General features: G+C 46.8%; 2 protein-coding genes across 2 annotated transcripts in view; one reads left to right on the top strand and one right to left on the bottom strand.

The window, feature by feature from the left end:
- Fanci (FA complementation group I) overlaps positions 1-20480 on the top strand; it is a 50814-nt gene extending 30334 nt beyond the window's left edge. The window contains exons 18-38 of the mRNA XM_005357726.2: positions 947-1069; positions 3443-3511; positions 5717-5818; positions 6862-7035; positions 7109-7230; positions 7673-7837; positions 8263-8442; positions 9907-10073; positions 12037-12119; positions 13284-13400; positions 14700-14751; positions 14906-15033; positions 15117-15185; positions 15362-15470; positions 15585-15772; positions 16400-16453; positions 16535-16594; positions 18628-18690; positions 19325-19420; positions 19568-19675; positions 20180-20480. Coding sequence (XP_005357783.1) covers positions 947-1069; positions 3443-3511; positions 5717-5818; positions 6862-7035; positions 7109-7230; positions 7673-7837; positions 8263-8442; positions 9907-10073; positions 12037-12119; positions 13284-13400; positions 14700-14751; positions 14906-15033; positions 15117-15185; positions 15362-15470; positions 15585-15772; positions 16400-16453; positions 16535-16594; positions 18628-18690; positions 19325-19420; positions 19568-19675; positions 20180-20251 — 2301 coding nt within the window. The 3' untranslated portion in view covers positions 20252-20480. The remainder of the gene's footprint in view (positions 1-946; positions 1070-3442; positions 3512-5716; positions 5819-6861; positions 7036-7108; positions 7231-7672; positions 7838-8262; positions 8443-9906; positions 10074-12036; positions 12120-13283; positions 13401-14699; positions 14752-14905; positions 15034-15116; positions 15186-15361; positions 15471-15584; positions 15773-16399; positions 16454-16534; positions 16595-18627; positions 18691-19324; positions 19421-19567; positions 19676-20179) is intronic.
- The window catches only part of Polg (DNA polymerase gamma, catalytic subunit), a 19078-nt gene continuing 13457 nt past the window's right edge, over positions 20108-25728 (bottom strand). Inside the window, exons 17-23 of the mRNA XM_005357727.3 lie at positions 25120-25255; positions 24791-25037; positions 22562-22684; positions 22295-22463; positions 21975-22183; positions 21034-21194; positions 20108-20569 (exon numbers count right to left, since the gene is read on the bottom strand). Coding sequence (XP_005357784.1) covers positions 20508-20569; positions 21034-21194; positions 21975-22183; positions 22295-22463; positions 22562-22684; positions 24791-25037; positions 25120-25255 — 1107 coding nt within the window. The 3' untranslated portion in view covers positions 20108-20507. The remainder of the gene's footprint in view (positions 20570-21033; positions 21195-21974; positions 22184-22294; positions 22464-22561; positions 22685-24790; positions 25038-25119; positions 25256-25728) is intronic.

Raw genomic sequence — 25728 nt, 5'->3', positions numbered from 1 at the left:
ATGACTATAGAAACTTTTTTTAAAATATTTATTTATTTATTATGTATACAATATTCTGTCTGTGTGTATGCCAGCAGACCAGAAGAGGGCACCGGACCCCATTACAGATGGTTGTAAGCCACCATGTGGTTGCTGGGAATTGAACTCGGGACCTCTGGAAGAGCAGGCAGTGCTCTTAACCTCTGAGCCATCTCTCCAGCCCCCAGAAACTCTTATAAAGGAAAACATTTAATTGGGCCTGGCTTACCGTTCAGAGGTTCAGTCCATCATCGTCATGGTGGGACATGAAGGCGGACAGGCAGACGTGGTGCTGGCTCAATGATGATGAGCAGATTCAGCAGCAGCCCCAAGACTCTGAGTAGACATGCTTGGTCAGCTGGCCCTGAGAGACCTCTGTTGCTAAGTTAGCTACAGTCCACACAGCTTCTTTCTGAATTCTGCATTCTTTAGTAGGGCTACCAACGGAAGCATTTGGATATATTGGGTTAAATAAAATAGCAGCACCTCATCTGCTCCATTTTGCTTTTTTTAAAACTTATTTTTTAAAGATTTTATTTATATGTAAGAGTGTTTTGCTTGCCTGTTAGTATGTGCACATCTAAACAAGACTATCTCTAAAGCTCTTCGGTGTTTGTGGATGTTAAGAGCTAGACTTTTATGGAAGTCTTAAGGGTTTTAATGAAATCATGAATATCATGACTACTGGGTTGTCATAACTACATTGCATGAGGTAATCTACCTTCCTGGGTGGTGCATTGTTCAAGTAAACCTTTTTAGAACAGCTTTAACCAGGATGAGTGACGTGGTGATGATGGTCACATCTGCCTGGGTCCTGTGTTTTAGCGCAGGGAGAGCTAGGCCTGGGATGTTTCCCTGGCCAAGGACACATCCTCCTGAGCGGACACTGCTTTAGGAGGCTGGACACGAGCTGCACTCTCCCTTCCAGGTGCAGGTGGACGTGCATAGCCGCTACAATGCTGTTGCCAATGAAACCTTTTGCCTTGAGATCATAGACAGTTTGAGAAGGTGCTTAGGACAGCAGGCTGATGTTCGGCTCCTGCTTTATGAGGTAAGTCAGGAAAGGGGAAAATATGTGTCGACCCCTCCAGAGAACAATCCTTCTTATGTCAGTCTTTTTCTGGTTCTAGGAATACAGTAGATACGCCCTTGTGCAGTTAGAGTCAGTGGGTAGTAATAGTAAGTTGTAAAATTGTAAATAATTGATATGTCTTAACCATTTTAGTTTAATCTGAAATATTTAGATGTACTGTTAATATACCAATCTGAATTTCACACCAAGTTTGTTATTTGTGAGTTCTGTCTGTCATACACAGCATACCCTTACTTTATGGCCTCAAATTTCAAATTTTTGCATACCTAAACTAACATCAAAAACTTCCAAGAGTACTGGGCAGTGGTAGTGCATGCCTTTAATCCCAGCACTTGGGAGGCAGAGACAGGCAGATCTCTGTGAGTATGAGGCCAACCTGGTCTATAAAGTGAGTTCCAGGACAACCATGGACTGTTTCACAGAGAAACCCTGTCTTGAGAAGGGGGAGAAAAAAAAAAAAACCTTCCAGGAACTGGGTATGGTGTCACATACCTTCGCTCCTGGTGCTGGCGAGACAGGATATCTTAGTTACTTTTCTGTTGCATGCTAACAGCTTGTCTAAGACAACTTCTAGGAAGAAGTGTTTAATTGGGGCTTACAGCTCCAGAGAATTCCTCACCATTACAGGCAGTTGTGAGCTCCTGGTGTTGGTACTGGGAATGGAAGTTAGGTTCTCTGCAAGAGTAACAAGTGCTCTTAATCACTGAGCTATTAATTGGGGGGAGCTAAGCATAATGACCCCATCTATAACCCTAGCTCTGGGGTGACCAAGGAAGATGAATCATAAAAGTTCATGAAAGTCTGGGCTACATAGGCTTTGTTATGCATGCACAGACACAGAACACGCATGCTCAGTCACATACATGTTGCACAGATGCGTAGACACACACATGCTGCAAGACATACACACGTGTTGCATAGGCACATACACACATGCATGCATAGACACATACATACATGCACAGGCACACGCATGCATAGACACATACATACATGCACAGGCACACACACATGCATGCATAGACACATACATACATGCACAGGCACATACACATGCTGCAGAGATACATACTTGCTCAAACAACATTCCTTTATGAGAAAATCTTTTAGAGCCAGGAAGTGGTGGTGCACTCCTTTGATCCCAGCACTCAGGAGGCAAGGGCAGAAGGATCTCTGTGAGTTTGAGGCCAGCCTGGTCTATAAGTCGAGTTCCAGGACAGCCAAGGCTGTTAAACTGAGAGACCCTGTCTCAACCCCTCCAACACCCCCCCTCCCCATATCTTTTAGAAACTCTTCAGCAAACTAAGTTCAGGAAGGAGCTTCCTCATCCTTAGAATAGTGACAGGACGAGTGCTGTCCCCTCTGGTGAGGAATGAAGGTGTTTATTCTCAGTGATTGATTCAGCAGCATAATTGAGGTGCTGTCTGCTACAAGACACGGGAAAATAAAGGCATACAAATTAAAAGGGGAGAAACTAAAGCTGTGCTGCATTGCATAGCATTAACAAGACCAAACAATAACCACTGTAATAGCCACTGTTAAAGTGCTTTCGTAAGATACACTGCAGTGTATGCTGTGAGAAGAGCAGCAGCCTGGGAAGGTTTGTGAAAATTACACACCCTAGCACTGGATAGCTAGAAATGGAAATAAAATAGTTAAAACAAATGGAAAGGAAACACTTAAGCCTCCAAATGTTATGAGAGAAGAATAAATAAAATAATTTCTTTTCCTTTTGATTATTAAAGAATAAATAAAAGATAAGACATGCTTACACATTGCTCAATATTAGTGGTATTTTAAATCTCAAATCTGTAGTTGCAGTGTGTCCCTAATGGAAATTTTAGAGTGTACATGTAAAGTAAGAATTTTTTTTTTAATTTTTTTCTTAAACATTTATTTATTTATTATGTATACAATATTCTGTCTGTGTGTATGTCTGCAGGCCAGAAGAGGGCACCAGACCTCCTTACAGATGGTTGTGAGCCACCATGTGGTTGCCGGGAATTGAACTCAGGATCTTTGGAAGAGCAGGCAATACTCTTAACCACTGAGCCATCTCTCCAGCCCCCAAGTAAGAAAATTGTATGGGTTGCAGAGATGGCACAACAGTTCAGGGGTGCTTGGCTCTTCAGAGAACCTGAGGTTCCCAGCCCTGTTTTAGGTGGCTCATAACTGCCTATAATTTCAGCTCTGGGGAATCCAGTGTCCTCTTCTGGCCTGCACAGGCACCCACACACCTGTGGCACATCGTCACCCCCACCCCACACAGACAACGCATTTAAAAAGAACCGAGTAAGAGAAAGAATGATCTTGTCCCTGTGTTGTTTCTAGGGCTTCTACGATGTTCTTCGCCGGAACTCCCAGCTGGCCAGTTCGATCATGCAGACTCTCTTCTCACAGGTGAGCTGTCTTTATGGCTCGTAGGGATCAGATGAGGCAGGATGATGCTTTTCAGACTGGTAAATACAGCACAGCTCACAACTAGGATGCTAGTGAATTGTAGGCACGCCTTGCTTCACTGACCTGCTGCTGTCTTGCTAGCCTCTAAGTCTTCCTTGAAGTCTCAGTCTTCTCCTTAAATCAGGACACTTTATGGAACTATTCAGTTTATATATGTTTTGAGACATGGGTGTAGTCCAGGCTGCACTCAAATGATTGTGTAGTTGAAGCTGTCTTGATTTTTTTTCTGAGCTTTAATTCTGCTGTTGAAGTACTGGGATTTCAAACATCCACCACCACTTCAGGCTTCAGAAAATTGCTTGGTTGGTTCTTTTGAGGTAGGGCCTCACTGTATATCCCTGCCTGTCCAGGGTGGTGGTGGCGCACGCCTTTATTCCCAGCACTCTGGGAGGCAGAGGCAGGTGGATCTCTGAGTTCGAGGCCAGCCTAGTCTACAAGAGCTAGTTCCAGGACAGGCTCCAAATGTACAGAGAAACCCTCTCTCGAAAACCCCCTCCCAAAAAAAAGTATTTGCCATCACAACTTAGTTAGAGTTCTGTTTCTGTGAAGATATACAACTCTTGCAAAGGAAAACATTTAATTGGGGCTGGTTTACAATTCCGAGGTTTAGTCCATGGTTTAATCCATGGCTGGAAGCATGGTGGCATGCAGTGGACACAGTACTGGAAAAGGAGCTGAGAGTTCTATATCTGACTTGAATTTCTGAGACTTCAAAGCCTGCCCCCTATGACACACATCCTCCAACAAGGCCACACCTCCTAATAGTGCCACTCACTATAGGCCTATGGGGGCCACTTTTATTCAAATTACCACAGCACCCAACTCAAAACATGTTTTAAATCAATGACACACTTGAAAGGACCATCAAGATGAGCCAAGTTCAGATGAAGACATCACATATAAATAAATTCTCAAGATTCTTACATTAAGCATTATCAAAATCTTTTTTTTTTTAACCAGCTATATAACATTTATTCTCCACTGGGAGGGCTCAGGTAGGCCCCTGGTCCACCATTTTCCTGCAATTAGATGTGGACTGATAGGAGGCCATCCCCATTGCTTCATGGTAATTCTGGGGAAAAAAAAATCCATTTGAAATTAAGGTCTTGGATATTAAGCTATTGGAAGGCCTTTGCTCTCGGAAACTCCTCGCTGGGTTTTGGCGTGTTCCTCTGGATAATGTGTGCCCCGTTAGCTAAATCATATCTTCCAGGCATCATCACACTGTAACAAGAACTGAAAACGTGTCTGAGGCATAGAGCAGCGCTTTCCAACATAGGTCAGCATGTGGACCAGACTTCAGGAGAGGACAGACAGACGCAAATAAGAGCCAAGATTTGTTTTAAGGCTCTGTTGTGTTTGATGTTCTTTGTGCGTATTGCAATGGTTAAACCTTACATAGTTTTACTTTCACCAGTAGACTCAGTTTTCAAATGAAGACTTAAGATTTGGGTTACTGTCACAATTGGTAATAGAGATAGTACTGGTTTAGACTCAGGAGGCAATACTCTTTTTAAGACTCTTATTCATTGGCAGCTTCGCACATGTATGTAGTATATCTTGATTATGTTCGCACACACCCCAGCTCCCCCGGGCACCCCCTAATACATCCCCAATCCACCTTCAGGCTTTCCTTGTTCTTTTTGTAACCCACTGGGTCCATTGACACTGATTTGCCCCTGTATTTTTCATCAGATTTTCTGAAACCGCTGGTTGCCTTTGCAGGTTTAGAGGCCAGTAAGAAGGGAGTAAGAGTAAAGTAGAAAAAGTTGCCTTGATCAGGACTGTGCCGGCAGCGCTTTGAAAGGCTGTGGGCAGGCCAAGCCATAGAAATCGGTTACGTCATTCTTTGGGCAGTTGGGAGATGTGTCTTAGAAGGCTCAGGTGCCCTCAGCTCGATCCGTTAAATACTCAGGAAGTAGCCGGGCGGTGGTGGCGGCGCACGCCTTTAATCCCAGCACTCGGGAGGCAGAGGCAGGCGGATCTCTGGGAGTTTGAGGCCAGCCTGGTCTACAAGAGCTAGTTCCGGCACAGGCACCAAAGCTACTGAGAAACCCTGTCTCGAAAAACCTAAAAAAAAAAAAAAAAAAAAAAAAATACTCAGGAAGTATTCACAAGTCCTGATTTTTCTGTCTCATTGTACAGTTAAAGCTGTTCTATGAGCCAGAGTCTGATCTGCTACCTCCTCTGAAGCTGGGAGCTTGTGTTCTGACCCAAGGAAGTCAAATCTTTCTACAAGAACCGCTGGTAAGACTTGCCCACCCCTGCAGCCCCTGCTCACCACTGTCAGTGGTAAGGTTGACCACAGTAGGTCCCATCCTCCACGAACCTTTTCTAGTTCTTTCAAGGAGTTTTACTCTTACTTTGCCGTATCCATTATCGGTGACCCGTTTTAAGATTTATTCATTGCATGTTATGTGTAGGAGTATTTGCCTGCATGGCTGTATGTGCATCATGGGTGTGCCTGGGGCTTGGAGGCCGGAAGAGGTCACTGGGTCCCCTGGAACGGAGTTACAGCCCATTGTGAACCACAGTGTGGTTGCTGGAACTCGAACCCAGGTCCTCTACAAGAGGACCAAGTGCCACTGCTGAGCCAGCTCCCTGCTTTGATCTCTTGGTCACCGTCTCCCTGTTAGTACTTCACTAATCATGACAACCACCTCTTCCTAAGAGTGTCTATCTGTCCCTTGCAGAGCTTTGGTTACACACTGATGGAAGCGTGGTACATGCAGGAGTTAATAAATCTGTTTTCTTAGTCTGGAGGGAGTGCGTGGCTTCAGTTGAGCTGCGGTGTGCACTCTAGTGAACTCTAGAGAGACGAGGCCAGGGCTTCGTTCTTAGCTAGCTGCAGAACGGTGGGAAGAGATGGCAAAAGAGTGAAACGCCAGCAAGTGACTAGGAAAATGGGGAGAGGTTGAGTTATCCCATCTGGTCTTCGTTAATGTAGCTTCAGTGCCATGAGGTGAGGCCGTATTGGTGTCCCAAAGATTCCCTCAGCATAAACCCTGTCTCTATAACAGCTTTCAGGACTGGGAGCTAGAGGCCGGTTAGCTTCCCAGTGGGGCTCTCACGGTGTTGGTATCAAGTCAGAGCACATGGAGTTTCCTTCTGAAATGTTAGCGCCTTATGGGGCCAGTTCTTGGGAAACACCGCTGTTGGTTCAGTCTTTCAGAAGAAACACACTTTCCTTCCCCAGCTTTGCTAATTCAGATGCACCTGCTGCGTGGTGCCAGCGAGTCCCACGAGCTGCTGAACAGTGCTGTAGGTGGTTGTTTCTCGTTTGCTTCTAGGATCACCTGCTGTCTTGCGTTCACCATTGCTTGGCCTGGTATAAGAGCAGAGTGATCTCCCTGCAACAGGGGGATGAAGGAGAGGAAGAAGAGGGGCTGTGCCATGAGCTGGACGACATGCTGGAGTCCATTACTGCCAGAATGATTAAGAGTGAGCTGGAAGACTTCGAGCTGGTAATTGCTGAGCCCTCGGCCGCACGGACCGACGGAGGCTTTAGTGGTGCGCTAATTTGTATTTGTCTTTTAGGATAAATCAGCAGATTTTTCTCAGAGCACTAGCGTCGGCATCAAGAATCATATCTGTGCCTGTCTCATAATGGGAGTGTGTGAAGTTCTGATAGAATATAATTTCTCCATCAGTAACTTCAGGTAAGGGTTGTTGTGACCCTTCATATAGTTTTATCATTTGTTGGTGTACTCTAGCGTCATGTTAGTGCTAGGATTAAAGTGTTGGGAATAAAGATGTGTGCCACCACACTCAATGTTCTTTCTACCAGGCCTGTGAATTTTGTCTTCCTGCAAGCTTTCATTTATTCAAAGTTCCCAGATCTCCAATTCAAGTACTCTTGACACTTAATAGAAGGATCTTATTGGGGTAGTACTGAGCTTCCATGAACTTTGGAAGAAATCAGAGGAAAGAAAAAAGGCTCCTGAGGTTGCTGTGACTTGGGAATGCCATGCTAATGAGGGCCCATTAACTCACAACGCCAGCTCTAAGATGAGACATTTGTATGGGGCTCTTCATCTTCTCTGGGAAACAAGGCACAAGGAGCTGACGCTGCTTGTCTTTGCTCTCTTCCCTTTGGCGCAGTAAGAGTAAGTTTGAGGAGATTCTGAGCCTATTTATGTGTTACAAGAAGTTCTCTGACATCCTCAATGAAAAAGCTGGTAAAGGCAAGACGAAAATGACCAGCAGGACAAACGATAGCCTCTTGTCCATGAAGTTTGTGTCTGATCTTCTCACGGCTCTCTTCAGGTAAGAGTCTCCTTGTGCCGAGAGGCAGTTCAGTAAAGGAACGCGTGCCCAGTTTCCCCGCATGGCCCATCTGGAGTCACAGTGCATGCCGTATTACAGACAGTAGGAAATAAGTTAGGAGGTTAGTTTGCTTCACATGAAGATTACATCACTCAAGGTAGGCTTTCTACAGAGGGAGGTGTGTCTCAGCATTATTAAAGCAGACGGGAAGCCGGGGCCTAGTGAGTGAGAAGTATGAATTCTAGGCCAGCACTCACCACGTGGCTGTATCTCACCCCATTTTTCTTTTGGACAGGATCATGTTCAGTTGCCCAGTCAGCCTTAAACTTGCAATCCTCCTGTCTCAGCCTCCCAGGTGCTGGGATTACATGCTGCACCACCAGGCTCAGCTCCTTCCTCCCTCCCTCCCTTTACTCTCTCTCTAGAGACAGCATTCAGAGTCATGAAGAGAGCCTGTCTGTCCTGCGGTCCAGCAATGAGTTTATGCACTACGCAGTGAACGTAGCTCTGCAGAAGGTCCAACAGCTAATACGAAGAGGGCACGTGAGTGGTCCTGATGGCCAAAACCCAGACAGGATCTTCCAGAACCTCTGTGACATAACTCGGTAAGCCGCTCTCACCTGCAGACTGGGAGCTTGTGTGTTGTGGATTCTGCAAGACAGGAAATTCGGGAGAGACAATCGGGCGTGTGTCAGGAGTGAAAGCGGAGTATCTCGTAGTGAGGCTTTTTTCTCTTCTGTTTTGTGTGGATTCTTTGTCTCATATAAAATCTCACTGCATTCTCAGGAGAGAAAAGGGTGTATTATTGCATAGTGACTGAATTGTGCATAAAGTAAGCATGACATTCCTAACTGTACACACACTTGACAGCAGATTAAACACAAGAGATAAATGGCGCCTGTACTTCAGCACCTGGCTAAGAATGCAATCATAGTGAATGGCCTTACAGAGCACATGGCCATCGAGAATAAGGTGATGGACAGACTGTTACATCCCTGCTGAACATTGACTACTTCTTAGCTATAAATACAGAATAGGGGCTGGAGATGTAGCTTACTTAAGAAAGCTTGTCCAGCAGGCATGGGACCCTGGGTTTGCACTCCAGCAGTACGTAAAGCCAGGTGCGGTGGCACAAGCCTATAATCCCAGCCCTAGGAGGGTCAGAACTTAGCCACACAGCAAGTGTGAGAGACAAGCCTGGCTGGGGCTGGAGACGGCTCTGAGGTTAAGGCTGTTCTTCCCGATGACCCAGTTCTATTTCCAGCACCCATTTGAACACAGTGGTTCAAAACCGACAGTAACTCAGTCCCAGGGGATCTGATACCTTCTGCAGGCATTGCACACACGTGGCCCTCAGACATGCATGCTGACGAAAGCATTTATACACATAAAATTTAAAAAGGAAAAAAAATTTAAGAGATAATCCTGGGTAATGAGGTCCTGTTTAACAATAAAAACAAAAAGCCGGGCGGTGGTGGCACACGCCTTTAATCCCAGCACTCGGGAGGCAGAGGCTGGCGGATCTCTGAGTTCGAGGCCAGACTGGTCTACAAGAGCTAGTTCCAGGACAGGCTCCAAAGCCACAGAGAAACCCTGTCTCGAAAAACCAAAAAAAGAGCTAGTTCCAGGACAGGCTCCAAAGCCACAGAGAAACCCTGTCTCGAAAAACCAAAAAAAGAGCTAGTTCCAGGACAGGCTCCAAAACCACAGAGAAACCCTGTCTCAAAAAAACAAACAATAAAAACAAAAGAATACCATCTATATTTGCAGCAAGAGGTGAACCTGAAAGACATGCTGGATCACGAAGGCTCTAGCCTTCTGCTCAGTGATAGCACTTGCATAGGGTTACTTGTAAAACACATAATTGTGGGAAAAGAAATGAGGCCGGTAGTTGCTTGTAAATCAAGGAGGAGAGTTGACTATCAGGGAGGCATAGAAACACCTCTGGTGAGGCAGTTTCATAGCTGTAAGTTTCTGAAACTTCACAGAACCTTTGTTTACACAGGATAAAGTGTACTATATCTAGATTGACATTAATGGTTCGTGTTCACAACTTTCTCAATCTTTAGGGTCTTACTGTGGAGATACACGTCTATTCCTACCTCCGTGGAAGAGTCGGGAAGGAAAGAGAAAGGAAAGAGCATCTCACTGCTGTGCTTGGAGGGTTTGCAGAAGACATTCAGCGCCGTGCAACAGTTCTATCAGCCCAGGATCCAGCAGTTTCTCAGGGCTCTGGGTAGGCATTACAGGGTCATAAATAACTTGCTTTGATTTCTCTATAACCAGACCCTTTGAGTCTACCCGTTCACCTACCAGAGAATGCCTCAGAAGGGGGCCCTAGGGCTGCTGAGAGTGGATTCAGGGCCTGAGAAGGATGCTAGGAAGGCTGAGGGTGACATCTACTGGATCCAGGATCTGAGAAGGGCCCTGGGGCTGCTGAGGGTGACATCTACTGGATCCAGGATCTGAGAAGGGCCCTGGGGCTGCTGAGGGTGACATCTAGTGGATTCAGGATCTGCACTTAACTGCAAATGGTGACAGCATTAAGAAAGCCGGGCATGGTGAGGCAGGCCTTTAACAGTACTTGGGAATCAGAGGCAGGTGGATCTCTGTGAGTTTGAAGCCAGCCTGGTCTTCATAGTGACTTCCAGGACAAGCAAGAGCTACATAATAAAGAGGCCCTGTCTCAGTCCCCACAAAAAGAAAGTGAAATTTAAAAACATTTAAATCAGCCTCCAGACTTTTTTTTTTTTTTAAATTCTAAAATTTTAGCTAGCCCTAGGCATGATGACTCAGACCTGTAATCCCAGTACTTGTAAGCTAAGTTAGGATCACAAGTTCGAGGCCAGACACGGCTCATATTGAATATCTGGACTATGAAATCTAGTCTCAAAATAATATAATTCTAAATATTAGTTCCCTCCAAAGTTGGGGTGTGGTGGTACATGCATAAAAACCTAGCACTCAAGGGGGAAAGGCAGCAAGAGAACCACAAATTAGAGCCTGCATAATAATTTCTAGGGTAGCAGAGGCTACAGAGTGAGACCCTACCAAAACCAAGTGTGTGTGTATTACATCTGTTGTTTTTTTAAATAATTTTTATTTGTATTTTATGTACATTGATATTCTCCCTGCATGTATGTCTGTGTGAGGGTGTCAGATTCCTTTAACATGAGTTATAGACAGTTATGAGCTGCCATATGGGTGCTGGGACTTGAACCCAGGCCCTCTGGAAGAGCAGCCAGCACTCCCAACCACTGAGCCATCTCTCCAGCCTCTCTATATATAATTAAAAACAAACAAACAAAAAGTGCCTGGGCCTGGAGAGGTGGCTCAACAGTTAAGAACACTTGCTGCTTTTCCAGAGGACGTGGATTTGATTTCCAGCACTCTCATGGTGGCTCACAGCTGTCTGTTAACTCCAGTTCCAAGGGGATCTGATGCCCTCTTCTGGCCTCCACAGTTACGTGGGTACTGCATACACATGGTGCACAGATACACATGCAGGCTAAAAACCCATACACATAAAATTAAAATAAAGGAAAAATGCTATGTAATAAGAGGCCGTTTGTTCCCAGCTGCCCAGCCCTGAAATAACCACACAGAAACTGTATTAATTAAATCACTGCTTGGCCCATTAGCTCTAGCTTCTTATTGGCTAACTTTTACATCTTAATTTAACCCATTTCTATTCATCTTTGTATTGCCACATGGTTTACTGGGTATAGTTCCATTTGGCATCTGTCTCTGGCGGGGTTATATGGCTTTTCCTGACTCTGCCTTCTTTCTCCCAGCATTCAGTTTAGTTTTCCCCACTTAGCTCTGTTCTGCCCAGCTATAGGTCCAAAGCAGTTTATTCATTAACCAATAAAAGCAACACATACTAATTCTAAAAGGACCTCCCATACTAAATCTAAGTAAACAGAGGGCTGAGAACACAGCCTAGTTGGCAGAGCACTTGCCTAGCACATATGAGGACCTAGGTTCAATCCCTAGTACCTGAGTGCGGGGTTGTTGGTGTGGGGGCTGAAGAAGAGCTGTTATCCCAGCATTCAGGAAGCCGAGATGGGGATTACAGGTTCAGGGCTTACATAGGACGTTCCAGGCTGGGTTGGGTTATTACTTTGACCTTGTCTCAACAAAAACAAAACAAAAACCTAAGTCAGTTTGAAAAAAGATAGGATTCTTTCCATTTCCAGATGTCACAGGCACAGAAGAAGAGGGAGAAGAAGCAGGTGTCACAGTCACTCAGAGAGCTACGTTCCAGATCCGGCAATTTCAGGTGAGAAGCTTGGGGAAGCGGTTGTGTTAGCCTCTTCCACGAGGAGTCAGACAGGAAGTAACAGGTGGCCCTTAGATGTTGGGACAGCTCCAGTGAGGATCCAGGAGGCAGAACTCGGGGCCTCTGAGAGAAAGAAGCCAATTCTCAGGGCAGGTTTTTTGGTTTGATTATATGGTATAATTTGGCCTTGTCCACGGATATCTGGACTGGAAAACGGAAGCCTGTGATGTTTCTTACCTGTAACTGTCCAAGTACCACTGTGTTCCATGGCCAGGGTTTCTGTAGAAGGAGCGGTGGGCTGCGTTCCGCTGCCCAGCTCCTGCATGGCTAGCTTATGCCCCGAAATAATTACACTGAAACTGTATTCTTTTAAACACTGCTTGGCCCATTAGTTTTAACCTCTTATTGGCTAGCTCTTACATATTGATCTAACCCATTTCTAATATTCTGTGTAGCACCACGAGCTGGCTTACCAGGAAAGATCTTAACCTGCATCTGTCTGGAGTGGGAGAATCATGGCGACTGCCTGACTCGGCTTTCTTTCTCCCAGAATTCTGTTCAGTCTACTGCGCCTACCTAATTTTCTGTCCTATCAAAGGCCAAGCAGTTTCTTTATTAATTAACCAATGAAAGCAACAGATTAGAAAGAAGTCACTCCCACATCAGGCTTCTTTAACAGATGATGGTTAACGTTCCTGCTGTGTCCCAGGACTTCTTGTTGCTGGAACACTGACAGGAACAGAAGAGGTAAAGCTCCTGTAGGGAGCTCCACTGTAGTCAGGAAGGCTGCTGAACGGATACTCGAATCAGACTGATTCCACGGTCAGCACAGGCGTCAGGGGAGCTGAGTTTGGGGCCTGGTCTAGCCTTAAGGTCAGAGGCTGAACGCCAGCTCCAAGCAGATGAGAACCACCAGAAACTAGTTTGTTCCCCTGTGTACTGCAGGGAGTAAGACAAGAGCCGGCCCTGGTTTTCAAGAGAATGCTCAGTCTATAGTTGAAACAGAAAACTGCTGCTCACTCCAGGTTTCCTTCCCGATTTTTATCCCCTTGGGATTACATAGCTTTGAATCCTTCTGTTCCAGCCGTGATGCTTTCTGGGTAGATATCTCTTCTCTGGTACAAAATGCCTACTCCCATCTGTGTGCATCCACTCCTTTTGCAGAGGTCCCTGTTGAACTTGCTGAGCAGTGAAGAGGAAGATTTTAACAGCAAAGAGGCCTTGCTGCTCATCGCGATTCTCTCCACCTTGTCCAGGCTGCTGGAGCCTTCCTCTGCTCAGGTAGCAACCGTGTTGTTGAGTCCCTGTTAGGACCCCTCTAAGGCAAGAACCGTGTCGTCATAAAAGCATACAGCTAGGGCTGAGGCTGTGACTGCTCCGTAGGGCCCGTGCTTACCTGTACACAGCCCTCTGTCTGGTCCCCAGAGACAAATCTGGTGTGACGGCGGCGCATGCCGTACACTCAGGGCTATCCTTGGCTACATAGCAAGTTTGAGGCCAGCTTACTTCAAAAAAAAAAAAAGAAAAGAAAAAAAAACCAGAGGTATCCCTCTAACTGTGCTTTTGAAGGAGCTATAGGGTGTTTTTTTTTTCTTATACATTGTTTCTGTCAGAGCACATACAGCCAGAGACGGTCAAGAGCATACTAGCTTTGTTTGTTTCGTTGACTATAAACACTGTTTATATCAGACAGGTTTGTCTTTGGTGGCCTCAGCCTTTTTAGCACGGTTGGTTCTTTCTCAGTCCTGTGCTTCCTGTTGTTTCTGCCTCTTCTGAAATGACAGAGCTTTAATTGTGAAGGTAGCTAAAGTTCAGCGTTTGGATTTCGGAGGACCAAGCAAAGTGTGAGGAGAATTTAGCAAATGATATGCCATGAGTGTGACCACAATCCCAAAGTAGAAATACCTGCAGAGATGGATTGTATGTATATCTGTGTTAGGTGTGTGTACATATAGATTGCCCATCCAAATGAGCATTCACGCATAAAAAGAATGAGAGAAGGACCATTTTGGTGGGTCTCTTCAACAGTAGTATCTCCACAGGGCAGTAAAGGATGCCATAGGAGCCAGCAATCCATCCATATCTACCCCGTCCTGTTGAAGCTCTAGGGGCCAAGGCTTGTCATGTGGGCTCTTGCCCCCAGGAACTGCTGTTCCCTGAGAGATTGTCACCTATGGTGGGGAGGGCGTTTGAGAATTGGAGGGCAGAGGCTAATGTCCTAGATCCAGGTTAGCCTGGGAAAAGTTCCCTGTCTCCTCCTTCCCAGCTACAGTTCACCCATACTGAAACAGCTTCATTCGTTCATACCTCATTTGTTTTGTATAGAGAGGGGAAAAAAAAAAAACGGGAAAGGAACAGAATTGTGTGGTTGGGGGAGTTTGAGAAAAAATGAGTTTTGGGAAGGCTGATGAATGGAAAATATTTAATAGAAAAAAGAAGACAGGGTCTGACTTTGTAGCCCTGGCTGGCTTAGTGTAGATTGAGCTGGCCTTCAACTCACCGAGATCTGCCTGCTTCTGCCTCCCAAGTGCCACCATACCCAGCACTGTTTTATTTAACAACTGAAGGTCTTTTGTTTAGTTTATGCAGATGTTATCCTGGACGTCTAAGATTTGCAAGGAATACAGCCTGGGTGAGTTTCCTGTCTCCCTCCCTGACAGCTTTCTACAGAATCATCATCACCAAAACCTGTTAGAGAGGCATTCCCTTTACAGCGTCACGAGCGGGCCAGTCTCCAAACGCCATAACAATGAGTGATTCACACTTCCTTCCCTTCCTGCTCCTAGAGGATGCCTCATTTTGTAAGAGTTTGATGAGCCTCTTCTTCAGCCTGCATGTCTTACATAAGAGTCCTGTCACCCTGCTTCGTGACTTGTCCCAGGATATCCATGGGCAGCTGGGAGACATAGACCAGGTAGCACAGCAAGTATAGTGTGGCATCCTGTGTGGGGAGTGAGGTCAAGGCACTGGTCTTAGGTCTTGCCTCTCCCTTTCCAGGATATAGAGATAGAGAAGACAAACCACTTTGCAGTAGTGAATCTGAGAACAGCTGCCCCCACTGTCTGCGTGAGTGCTGATGTGATCCGTGGCAAACAGCCCTTGCCGTCCCTTCCGCCCAGCTCCATCCACCTAAAGAGTGCTACAGTGGCTTCTGTCCTCGGGCCTGGAGGGTCCCTGTGGGCGCAGCGCTTGCTATTGCCCCAGCAATGTGAACCATGCCACACGCTCTTTTCCTTCCACAGTTACTCGTTCTGAGTCAGGCCGAGAAAGTCCTAGAAGAAGTGGACTGGTTAATCGCCAAGATTAAGGGCTCAGTGAACCAAGAAACCCTATCTGCTGAAGTGACTCCAGGTGGGGATTGTAATAAGGTGGAGCCCTTAAACTAGTTTTCCTGAGGTGGTTTGCTTTAATTCTCCTTTACTGTTAACGAAGAGACTGAACCACATCAATTTCGTTCCTCTTCAGAAGCTGCCTCTTCTCAAGCAGTCCCGTCAAGTCCTCTCATGGAGAAAGCCATCATCATGCAGCTGGGGACCCTGGTTACATTCTTCCATGAGCTGGTGCAGACGGCCCTGCCGTCAGGCAGCTGCGTGGACACTTTACTAAAGGACCTGTCCAAAATCTACAGCACCCTAACAGCGTTTGTCAAATACGTGAGTTTTTGGAAGATAATCTGGCCCGCCCTACCTTCTGTGCCCGCCGGCCAGGTGCAGAGTGCCTCAGAACACAGCTCTTGCCACGCTGTTGGCACAGTTTCGTTTTCATTCAATCAGTAGTTAGTGGGGTTCTCCCCAGGTCAGGGGAGATGTACTTTAAGTCAGCATTGTCTGGCATGATGGATTTCACCTCTGGTGGAAATGACCATACCCATTTCTGGTCCTCAGTGAATCCAGGTGATGGGAACTGTGTAGTTTATGCTCTGTAAGTGATCTAGACTAAGTACCTAGGCATAGACGACACAGCCCTCTCTGGAACGTGCACTGCTGTTGTGCTCCAGGTGCTAAGCTACTGTGATGGAGACCCCGGGAGCCTGTCTTCTTTACTAGCAACTTAAGATTTACTTCCTAGCTGCAAGAACTCTGCCTGAAGGAGTCTTAAAGCATTGAGCTGGCCAAGTCAGAAGCAAACCTATTGTTGCCTGTTGTCTGGGAAGTTTGTGTGCTCAAAGAAGGGAAGGGAAGCTGTGTGTCTGGCCAGGCTATGCATGTTCCCTTTCCTCTGTAGTCAGAGCAATGAGACGTGCTCCATGGCTGATGGGTAATGTAGGAACTCTTTGTTAGTGTCTGCAGGTGTGTCAGAGCTCCAGAGGCATTCCCAACACTGTGGAAAAGTTGGTGAGTTGAGAGCAGCTTTCCTAAGGGTGGGGGAATAGTTCATTGCTACAGTCACACCCGTATCCTTTTCCTTTGATACAGGTGAAACTGTCCGGCTCTCATCTGACGCCCTTGTGTTACTCCTTCATTTCTTATGTACAAGTAAGTGATCTGGAGGCAAGAAAGGACTTAATGGAGGGCTGGCGCGATGAGTCAGTCCTGGTCTTTTTCTCTTAATGCTTGCAGGCGTGTCCTCTCAAAACTTCAGATACTTTCTTGTGGATGCCATTCCTTCAAATCTTTTATCTTCATAGGATATATCCATCCACTCTTAAACTCAGGTTTTGAATCCCCCCCCCCCCCATCTTCAATTTTGCTTTTGAGACAGTCCTCCTGTGTAGTGCAGACTGGCCTTGAACTTGAGATCCACCTGCTTCTGCTGTCATACCTAGCTTCTTCCTCTCCCTCTTTTGAGAAAGGATCTTACTTTGTAGCCTTGGCTAGCCTGGCACTCGCTATATAGATGAAGCCTTGAACTCATAAAGGATCCTCCTGCCCCTGCCTCCCAAGTGCTGGGATTAAAGGCATGTGCCACTGTGCCTAGCATATCATTCTTCATGTTTATATAGCCACAGAGATTTCATAAAGCATCCTTAGACTGAGATACCTCCGAAAGGGGATCCTACAATAACTACTCATGTTCCTTCTCTCAAGAGTCATGTTGGATCACTAGCATTTTTAAAGTTCTGAGAGTTCCAACTGTATGTTCAATAGTGCTCTTCAAACAATTAACAATCAGGTAACATGACTGGGCAGGATATAGGTAGAAATACAGTTGTCAGACTCTTATCAACCTCCTTTACTATAGCTACCACCTAGCCCTTACCTATTATCGTTCTATGCACCAGCTTCTGCCTTCAATATACTTTATATTAGGGGGTTGACTGAAAAGCTGAAAACAGCTAGTAAAGGACTGAGACTTAACCCCAGCTAGTTTGACTCTACAGCAGGGGTCAGCACGTTTTCTATAGTGGAGGGCCAAACAGTGGCCCTTTCATGCCCACAGCTCTTCTCTGGTTTGAGTACATGTTATTCCAAACAGGTGGACTAGCTCTGCCTCATGGTTTGCCAGCCTCCTGCTCTAGAATCCTTCACTATTGGTTGACCTGGGAATTATAGAGATGCATTTTGTGTGCACTCACTCCCTGCCGACCTTGATTGCAATAAAAACCCTTAGCGTTCTGCTCTCAACTATGTGCAAACTAAGGATGTTTCTGTCTCAGATTTAGTTATCCTGGCTGTAAGATTTGGTCTTGTTCTAGTCAGCAGTTATGGGCAGTGCACAGGGTTTACTTGTAGTCTCTCCAGGATGCCCTTGGATACAAACCTGGGAAGATGGCTCAATTCCCATGTGGTCAGGTGAAGTCTATCCACAGCTGTTTTCCTTTTCCTTTCCTTAATAAGGGCCTCACACTCTACCCCATTTTCCAGGATTTTAACTTTCTCATACCAGGTACCTCTGAAATCTTTCAGATCATAGCATGGGGCTCTACCTGCCTGTCTCTCTTGTCTCCTGTGCTTCTAGGGCACTGTTTCACTGACTCTGGGTGTTTTGTCCATCTCCCCTCACTTAGGTCTTGATTTTCTTTTGTCCTGTTAGTACTTCGTCATTGACTGTTGTTTCAGGCAGGGTTTTATTTATTGTGTAGCTCTGGCTTTCTTGGAACTACGTAGACCAGACTGGCCTCATTCAAGATCCCTCTGCCTCTTGAGTGCCAGGATTAAAGGTGTACACCATGACCAGGTTCCTCCTTTCTGTCCTCAGGAAGTGCCCCTGTGACCCTTTACACGCTTCCTAAGCATGGTAACTATACTGTGCTAAGATTACCTCTAAGAAGACTTACTGTATCTGTATACCTCTAAGAAGACTTACTGTATCTGTATAGCCTTTTAGACAGCTGCCCAGCAGGAAAGCGCCTGTTCCTGCTACCACCTTGACAGTGTCCATTTTAACTGTTTAAATGTGTGCTAGCTGAATACAATGGCTATCCTGCCCTCAAATTCTACATGGTACCTCCAAGAGCACACCCCAAAGGAAGACATCCAGGAGCTGGACTGCATCAATATTTCTGCTCCCCAGATACAGCTTGTAGTGTAGGAATTTGGAGAATGAGACAATGTTTCTGTTTCTTTAGAATAAGAGGAACAACAACCCAAAGTGCACAGAGAAGGAGAAAGCTACAGCCGGCACAATCATGGTAAGCTGCTTACCTGGCTGTTCAGACACAGGGGGCCTTATTGTTGGACAAAAATTGTGTAAGAGGGGCCCTCTAAAGAGTCCTAAGAATTACCCAGGCGGTAGTGGCAATGCCAGATCTGAGTTCAAGGATAGCCGGGGCTACACAGAGGTACCCTGTCTTGGGGGGGTGGGGATCTAAGAATTGGTGAATGCAGGAAAGCTACTGTACTTTAGGAAATGTGGCTGTAACAGTTCCTTTTAGGATCTAGAAAGGCCCAGGTACAGGCAGGCCTGTCCTCACCACACTGTTATTAAAGGGAAATACTAAATACTGAAAATAACTAATGTCGAGAAGACCACTAAGTAAGTTACCGTGTGTATCGTACAGGAAACACGGGGCAGGTCTCGATATGCAGCAGGAAAGCTGCCTCTGAGGATTTAAAAGTGGGATGGTGGCACATGCTGTGATCCCAGGATTCAGGAGGAGGAAGCCTGAGTGACAGGATCCTCATTTGAGGGAACAAGCCCAGCAATACAAGTGTACTCCCCAGTCAGAAAGTGGGTTTCGAGAATGTAAGTCTGAGGAACACTAGAGAAAAACTTCAAAAGCTATTGAACTTGAAATATAAATTTAAATGTCCTTTTGCCCTTAGGCTAAAGTTCTTCGTGAAACCAAGCCAATCCCTAACCTTGTGTTTGCCATTGAGCAGTATGAAAAGTTTCTGATCCATCTATCAAAGAAGTCCAAGGTAAAAACATTACCACTCCTTTCCTGTTGAAGGCCAAGGTGGGCAGCAACACCGTGCTGGTCACTTCTGACCTGATGGACTCAAGGTCTTCCAGGTACACACTGGGGTGTGTTGAGCTGTCCCTGAGTAAGTGCCTGTCTGCCCCAGGTAAACCTGATGCAGCACATGAAGCTAAGTACTTCTCGGGACTTCAAGATCAAAGGCAACATTCTCGACATGGTTCTTCGAGAGGATGCAGAAGATGAAAGTGAAGAGGTCAGTGCCTACTTTTCATACATATTTCTAGGAAAAGTGGCAAACTGCCCTGCCCTAGGTCCTGTTTCTACAGCATTCTGGCTGGCTTTTACACCCTCCCTAGAGTCTCCACTTCATTATCTGAACCCACTGTTTCCCTGCCTTTGGAAGGGTTCTGTCTTACGTTTGAAGCTAGAAGTAACATCAGTAGCCTGAACCCATTCAAATTGCAAGTTTATGTAAAATAACCTGGATTTCTGGCTTAGCAGAAAAGCTGATCCTGAATCCTTTACATCTCTCCCAGCTCCGGCTCCTTAGAAAGGTCACATGGAGCGCTGCGGCGCTTGAGTCCTCTCTCATCCTATCCTGGGCTTATAAAAATGCCATTTTATTAGGATGGAGGTATCTAAACAACCAGCTGGGAGGCAGAGGAGAGGATGAGTGATACGGGAGTCTTAGTGTTTGCTTTTATTCCCATCTGTAGGGCAGGGCAGGGTCACCCGAGCTTCTGTTCTCCCCTTCTAGGGCAGTGCACCAGCACACACGGAGCAGAACAGAGAACCAGCCAAGAAGAAAAGGAAGATATGCCTGAGTTAATGTGACCTTTGGGGCATCTGCTTCATCTGTGCCTGGCAGTACTCTTTGTCATACAGCCTCCACTGATGTCGGCGTCCTGGTCCTGAACCCACCAAAATGTCCCTTCAGTCAGAAGGACTCTTCTGGGCAGGTCCTGCTACAGCAATGGCTGCCTAGGGATGGCCTTTTGCAAAAAGCACATGAAAGCCTGAGTTTAGGAACCTGCACCACTCCAGTGAAGCTCCACAGGAGCAAATAATGGAGCCTCCAGATGGAGCTAGGGTTTTTCCAAGGAGCCTTTGGTGAGTTCAATTATCTGGTAGATGTCAAGTGCTTCACCTAGAAGACAGTGGAAACTGGTTAGGATGCATCCACAACTATGACTGAGCTCAGAAAGGAAAGTATGAATATTAGGGTCAAAAAGACAGTGGGTGGGACCACTGAGACTAACTGCCAGGAATAGCAGCTTGTCTTAGTAACATATTTAATAGAAAGTAAGTTTTCTGACCCACTCTGGCATTTTAGCACACATACTAAGAATGCACTTTCACTTTGACTTAAAAAATAAATCTTTAAACATTTCTGGTGTAATTCTGAAAATGGGTCAGTATAGACTTAATCTTTGAAATTCTAGCATTTTCCTCATTTACTATGAACCACTTTCTGCAACAGCTCCCTTTATGATTTGAGTATCACATTAACTTTAGAATATGGCACATATTAAACGTAAATTTCTTCCCCAGGGCCCACAGTTCTAAATCACCTCCCGTTCTATGTACATGAGGAACAAAGACTGTGCTCACCCTGGGGAATCCCATATCTCCTCTCCATCCCTGTGGGGTTAGAAGGAGTCTTACAGTCCATGGTTACTTCCTTCCTGAGGCACTGGTCAATATCTACCGCACTGAAGAAGGCGACTGACTGGGGCAGGTCATTCAGACCCAGCTTGTAGGCAAACATGCACCTGCAAGAGACCCAGTCTGTGCTCACAGCCATGCACTGCTGCAAGGACAGCTCCTCGCTCCCACAGATCAGGTTTCTCCTGCTTCAATCACCCACACTTAGCAAAGCCATGAAAGTGAAGGCTGTACTGCCTCCATGTTCAGCCTAACACCTCTGAGAGTGAGACACTATAAACTACAATTAGGGACTCAACACGCTTCTCCAGTTTGGATATCAGTTATTGGAACCAAATATGAGAAATAAGTGCTGATTTTAGTTTTTCGAGACAGGGTTTCTCTGTAGCTTTGGAGCCTGTCCTGGCACTAGCTCTTGTAAACCAGGCTGGTCTCGAACTCACAGAGATCCGCCTGCCTCTGCCTCCCGAGTGCTGGGATTAAAGGCATGCGCCACCACCGCCCGGCCATAAGTGCTGATTTTAAATATAACTACTACCCCAAGCCCGGGGAGAGCATGGGTCACAGTGCTGAACTGTAAATTTGTTATTTATGTACTTATCAAGATCGATCAGTTCTGAGTGGCAGATCAATGTGAAATAGTAATATTGAACTCATCCATATGAACTAGGATTTTTAGTGTAAGAAAATACAATTCAACAGGCGGTGGTGGCGCATGCCTTCAATCCTGGCACTCGGGAGGCAGAGGCAGGTGGATCTCTGTGAGTTTGAGGACAGGCTTCAAAACTACAGAGAAACCCAGTCTCAAAAAAACAAAAAAAGGAAGGCTAAAACAGTTCTGAGTTGACAATGCAGACCTGCTCAGTGGGCCCTACGCCCCAACATACCTGGTCAGAAGGTTGGTGATCTGCAGTGCCAGGGCAGCGCGGTAGCGGTCCTCCTCCCGCACCAGGTAGCGGACCTCATCATGGATGCTAATGCAGAAGCGTCCATCAATGGCAAATTCCTCAAACAGCCACTTCATGGCCACAAGCATGAGGTGTAAGTAGTCCACGGCAGAGCTCTGTACCACCCAGTTCACACGGCTGGTCATGAACTAGAGGAGACCAGGGGAGACCGTGGACATCCGTGAGGAAAGATGCACTTGCCAGTCTGCTGCAGTCCAGGGGCCCCACCCCTTCTCTCCAAGGGTGACAAGAGAGCTCACCTCTCCCTGGACGACTGAGGGCTCCAGGGCTCTGCTGATGCAGCAGCCTAGCACTGGGGTACGTGGTGTGTCAGACATGGCAATGGTCTCCAGCTTGTTAAACATTTCTGACTCTGTGCCCCCAGTCCACGCTCGTTCAGCAGCCACCTCCCACTTCTTCCAGCGTGACCTAAGGGAACAGAACCATGAGGTCAGGCTTTGTCCGCACCTCAATGCTAAAAACTAGCCCACACCAGTCCTTGCATCTTGAACAGAGAAGGTTCTCACTTCCTTGATGCTTCTTTCCGGATCTTTCGGAGATCCTGTAGGGAAACCCAGCCATCTTCTGTCCTGTCCACAGGGAGGTTCAGCTGTCTCACCAGCCATTCCCCCTCATCTGAGAGCCGGTACCTGTGGGGAGCAGCATGTCATTTCCCACTAGACAGTCTCCTCTGCGGCACACCCTCCCCCAGTTTCCCAAACAGCCCCTGGTGATGCTTCTCCCCCAAGGCCAACTTCAGTAGGGAAAACTGGTTCAAGGGGCACAACATAGAAACTCAGGCTTTTATGTCCCCAAAGGCCTGGGCTATATCGTGTCAGCCCAATAAAGGGTAAAAACTCGAGCCATTCCTGGTCATACTGTTCCAGGGCTTGCCTGACACTGAACTGCCCAGGGACCAACAACGGCCTTCTGTTAGTTCTAGAGACAGAAGAAGGGAAAGTACAGTGACCCCTAAAGGGGTGAAGGAACCTAGAGAAGCCAAAAGCAAGACAGCCAAGCCCAGCTAACTCCTACTGCCCCAGGCTCCTAAGGGATCCAGAACCATGTCACCTATTTTATCAGGTGGGGAAGCATCAGGGCTTCTCCACAATTTAAGGCTGCAGTTTAAATTCCTGTGATGTCTTCACTTCTACAACTAAGGCCCAACCTCCGTCCATCACTGTCTTTTTCTTGTTTTGTTTTCTGAGACAGGGTTTCTCTGTACTTTGGAGCCTTCCTGGAACTGCTCTGTAAACCAGGCTGGCCTTCAACTCACAGACCCACTGCCTCCCGAGTGCTGGGATTAAAGGTGTGCTCCACCACCACCTGGCTCCATTACTGTCTTTCTTACCACAGTACACTACCACAACATGAATCCTACCTAGACACGGTCCACCTGCTCGGAACAGTCAGATCCAGTTGCCACCACACCCTACATCAGTTCCTCAGTTTTCAGTCTTTCTCAAAGTGAGGATGCTGACTAGTGAGTATCAAGTTGATTAAAAAAAAAAAAAAACAAACAACAAAAAAAAAAAAAACAAAAAACTAGGGTCATCTGAGACAAGGGAAACCTCAATTGAGAAAATGCCTTCATCACACTGGCCTACAGACAAGTCTGGGGTGCTTTTTTTTTTTTGAATGAATTATGTGTGTGTGGGGGGGTACAGCCCACTGTAGGTGGCCCCACCCCAGGCAGGTACTCCCATACTATGTAAAAACTAGGCTTAGCAAGCCACTAAACAGTATTCCTCCGTGGACTCTTCATCCATGTCCCCCAGTGATGGAAGAAAACCTGAGAGTTGAGCTATAAGATGAAATAAACCCTTACTTCCCCAAATTACTTTTGGTCATTGTGTTAATCATAGAAACAGAAACCTAGGGGGCTGGAGAGATGGCTCAGAGGTTAAGAGCACTGACTGCTCATCCAGAGGTCCTGAGTTCAATTCCCAGCAACCACAAGGTGGCTCACAGCCATCTATGATGAGACCTGGCGCCCCCTTCTGGCTTGCAGGCACACGTGGAAGGAATGCTGTACACATAATAAATATTTAAAAAAAAACAGAAACCTAACTAAGACGGTTTCCACAGTTACCAGCTATCTAGTGGGGACACTACACGGTATACCTGCCGCTCTACTGCTACCTCTCCTCTGCACCCGAGCCTACCAAAAAGCCTGGGAAGTAGCACTGGAGGAGGAAACAGGGCTTCTCCTGTCAGGACTAGCCTGCACTCTAGTTCTGCATGTTTCTCTTCCTTCATCCTGTCTCCTGTATCTGCTCACTCCTGTCCTGTGTGTGTCACTTGATACAAGCTAGAGTCATCACGGAGTAGGAAAGGCCTCCATGAGGTCCAGCTGTAAGGCATTTTCTCAATGGCGGAGGGCCCAGCCCATGGTAGGCAGTGGCATCCCTGGGCTGGTGGTCCTGGGTTCTACAAAAAAGCAGGCTGAGCAAGCCATGGGAAGCAAGGCAGTAAGCAGCACCCCTCCATGGCCTTGACTCCTGCCTCCAGGGTCTTGCCCTGTTTGAGTTCCTGTCCTGACTTTCTTCAGTGATCAACAGCAATTGGGGATTAATTACAGCTCTCGATGACCGCTTGATGACAGTGTACCCTAAGTACAGCTTTACACTGTAAGACAACATTACACTTAAAGCTAAACCATCCTGCAGCTAGGTTTAGAGGGAGAGCACTCAAGGGAGGGCCAGAGATGGAGGAGAGAGCTGTAAAGCAGGCTAATGTTCTGGGAAAGAACTCACCGGCGGAGGCCTTTCGTGACGGCATACATCTGCTGGGCCTTCTCGGCTGCCTCCTGCCTCGTGAGCCTGTGGTTGAACTGCATGAGCAGGCGCTCAGCAAAGGACTGCCCAGCCCCGTAGATCCGGCCGTAGTTGAAGACTTTGGCATGCTCCCGGCTGATGCCGACGGTGGTGGCTGTCTTACTGTGGAGGTCGGTGCCCCTGCTCTTCCTGCCCTGCAGCGTCATCCAGCCAAAGGCTGTGCAGCCTGGAGAACAAACAACAGTGAGAAGCTCAGGAATATTTGGCCCTGCTGCCCCACCCCTGCCAGAGCCACAGGTCCTGCTTACCATGCATGCCAGCGAAGTGAGCATCTCCAAGTACAGCTGCAATCCACAGTTCCTGGGAGTCCACATCAGCACCCACAAGGACATAGCCAGGTGGAGCCTGCACCATGGCTTTCAACTCACTGCCTACTCGGTCAGGCTGCAGGAAGAGTGGGGTCAGGCCCACCTAGAAGCCCAAGGCAACTTGCTACCCTGGATTCCCAAGCTCAGGGCTGACAAATCACTGGCTCTTTCCCAAAGAAAGACTAGAGAAAGGCACACAGCACTAATCCAGACTCTGTGTAGAGATGGCCCGTTGTGGGCAGGGTAGAAAATGAGGAACCCCAAAACTGTATGCCAGCACCCCACCAACTTGGCTCATCTGAACTAAGTGATGGCTGTGGCCACTATGTCTGGCACTGTCTAGCTAGCAGCAGGCACCTAAAACATCTGCTGAAGGATGAATGACATGGAGTCAGATTTGAGCCAAAGCCCTGTACTTTAGTTTTCTTCCCATGTCCCTTACTAAACCAAAGGCTCTGAGGTAGTTTCCCGAGACCTAAAAGAGGATGACAGAAGCCAGGAGCAGAGAGGACGTGTACCCGAGCACAGAGGACAGAAGCCGGGAGCAGA

Source organism: Microtus ochrogaster, chromosome 22 (assembly GCF_000317375.1).
Source record: "Microtus ochrogaster isolate Prairie Vole_2 chromosome 22, MicOch1.0, whole genome shotgun sequence".
Lineage (NCBI taxonomy): Eukaryota > Metazoa > Chordata > Mammalia > Rodentia > Cricetidae > Microtus > Microtus ochrogaster.
Note: the sequence above shows the minus strand (reverse complement) of the source record. Positions and strands in the feature narration are given on the sequence as shown.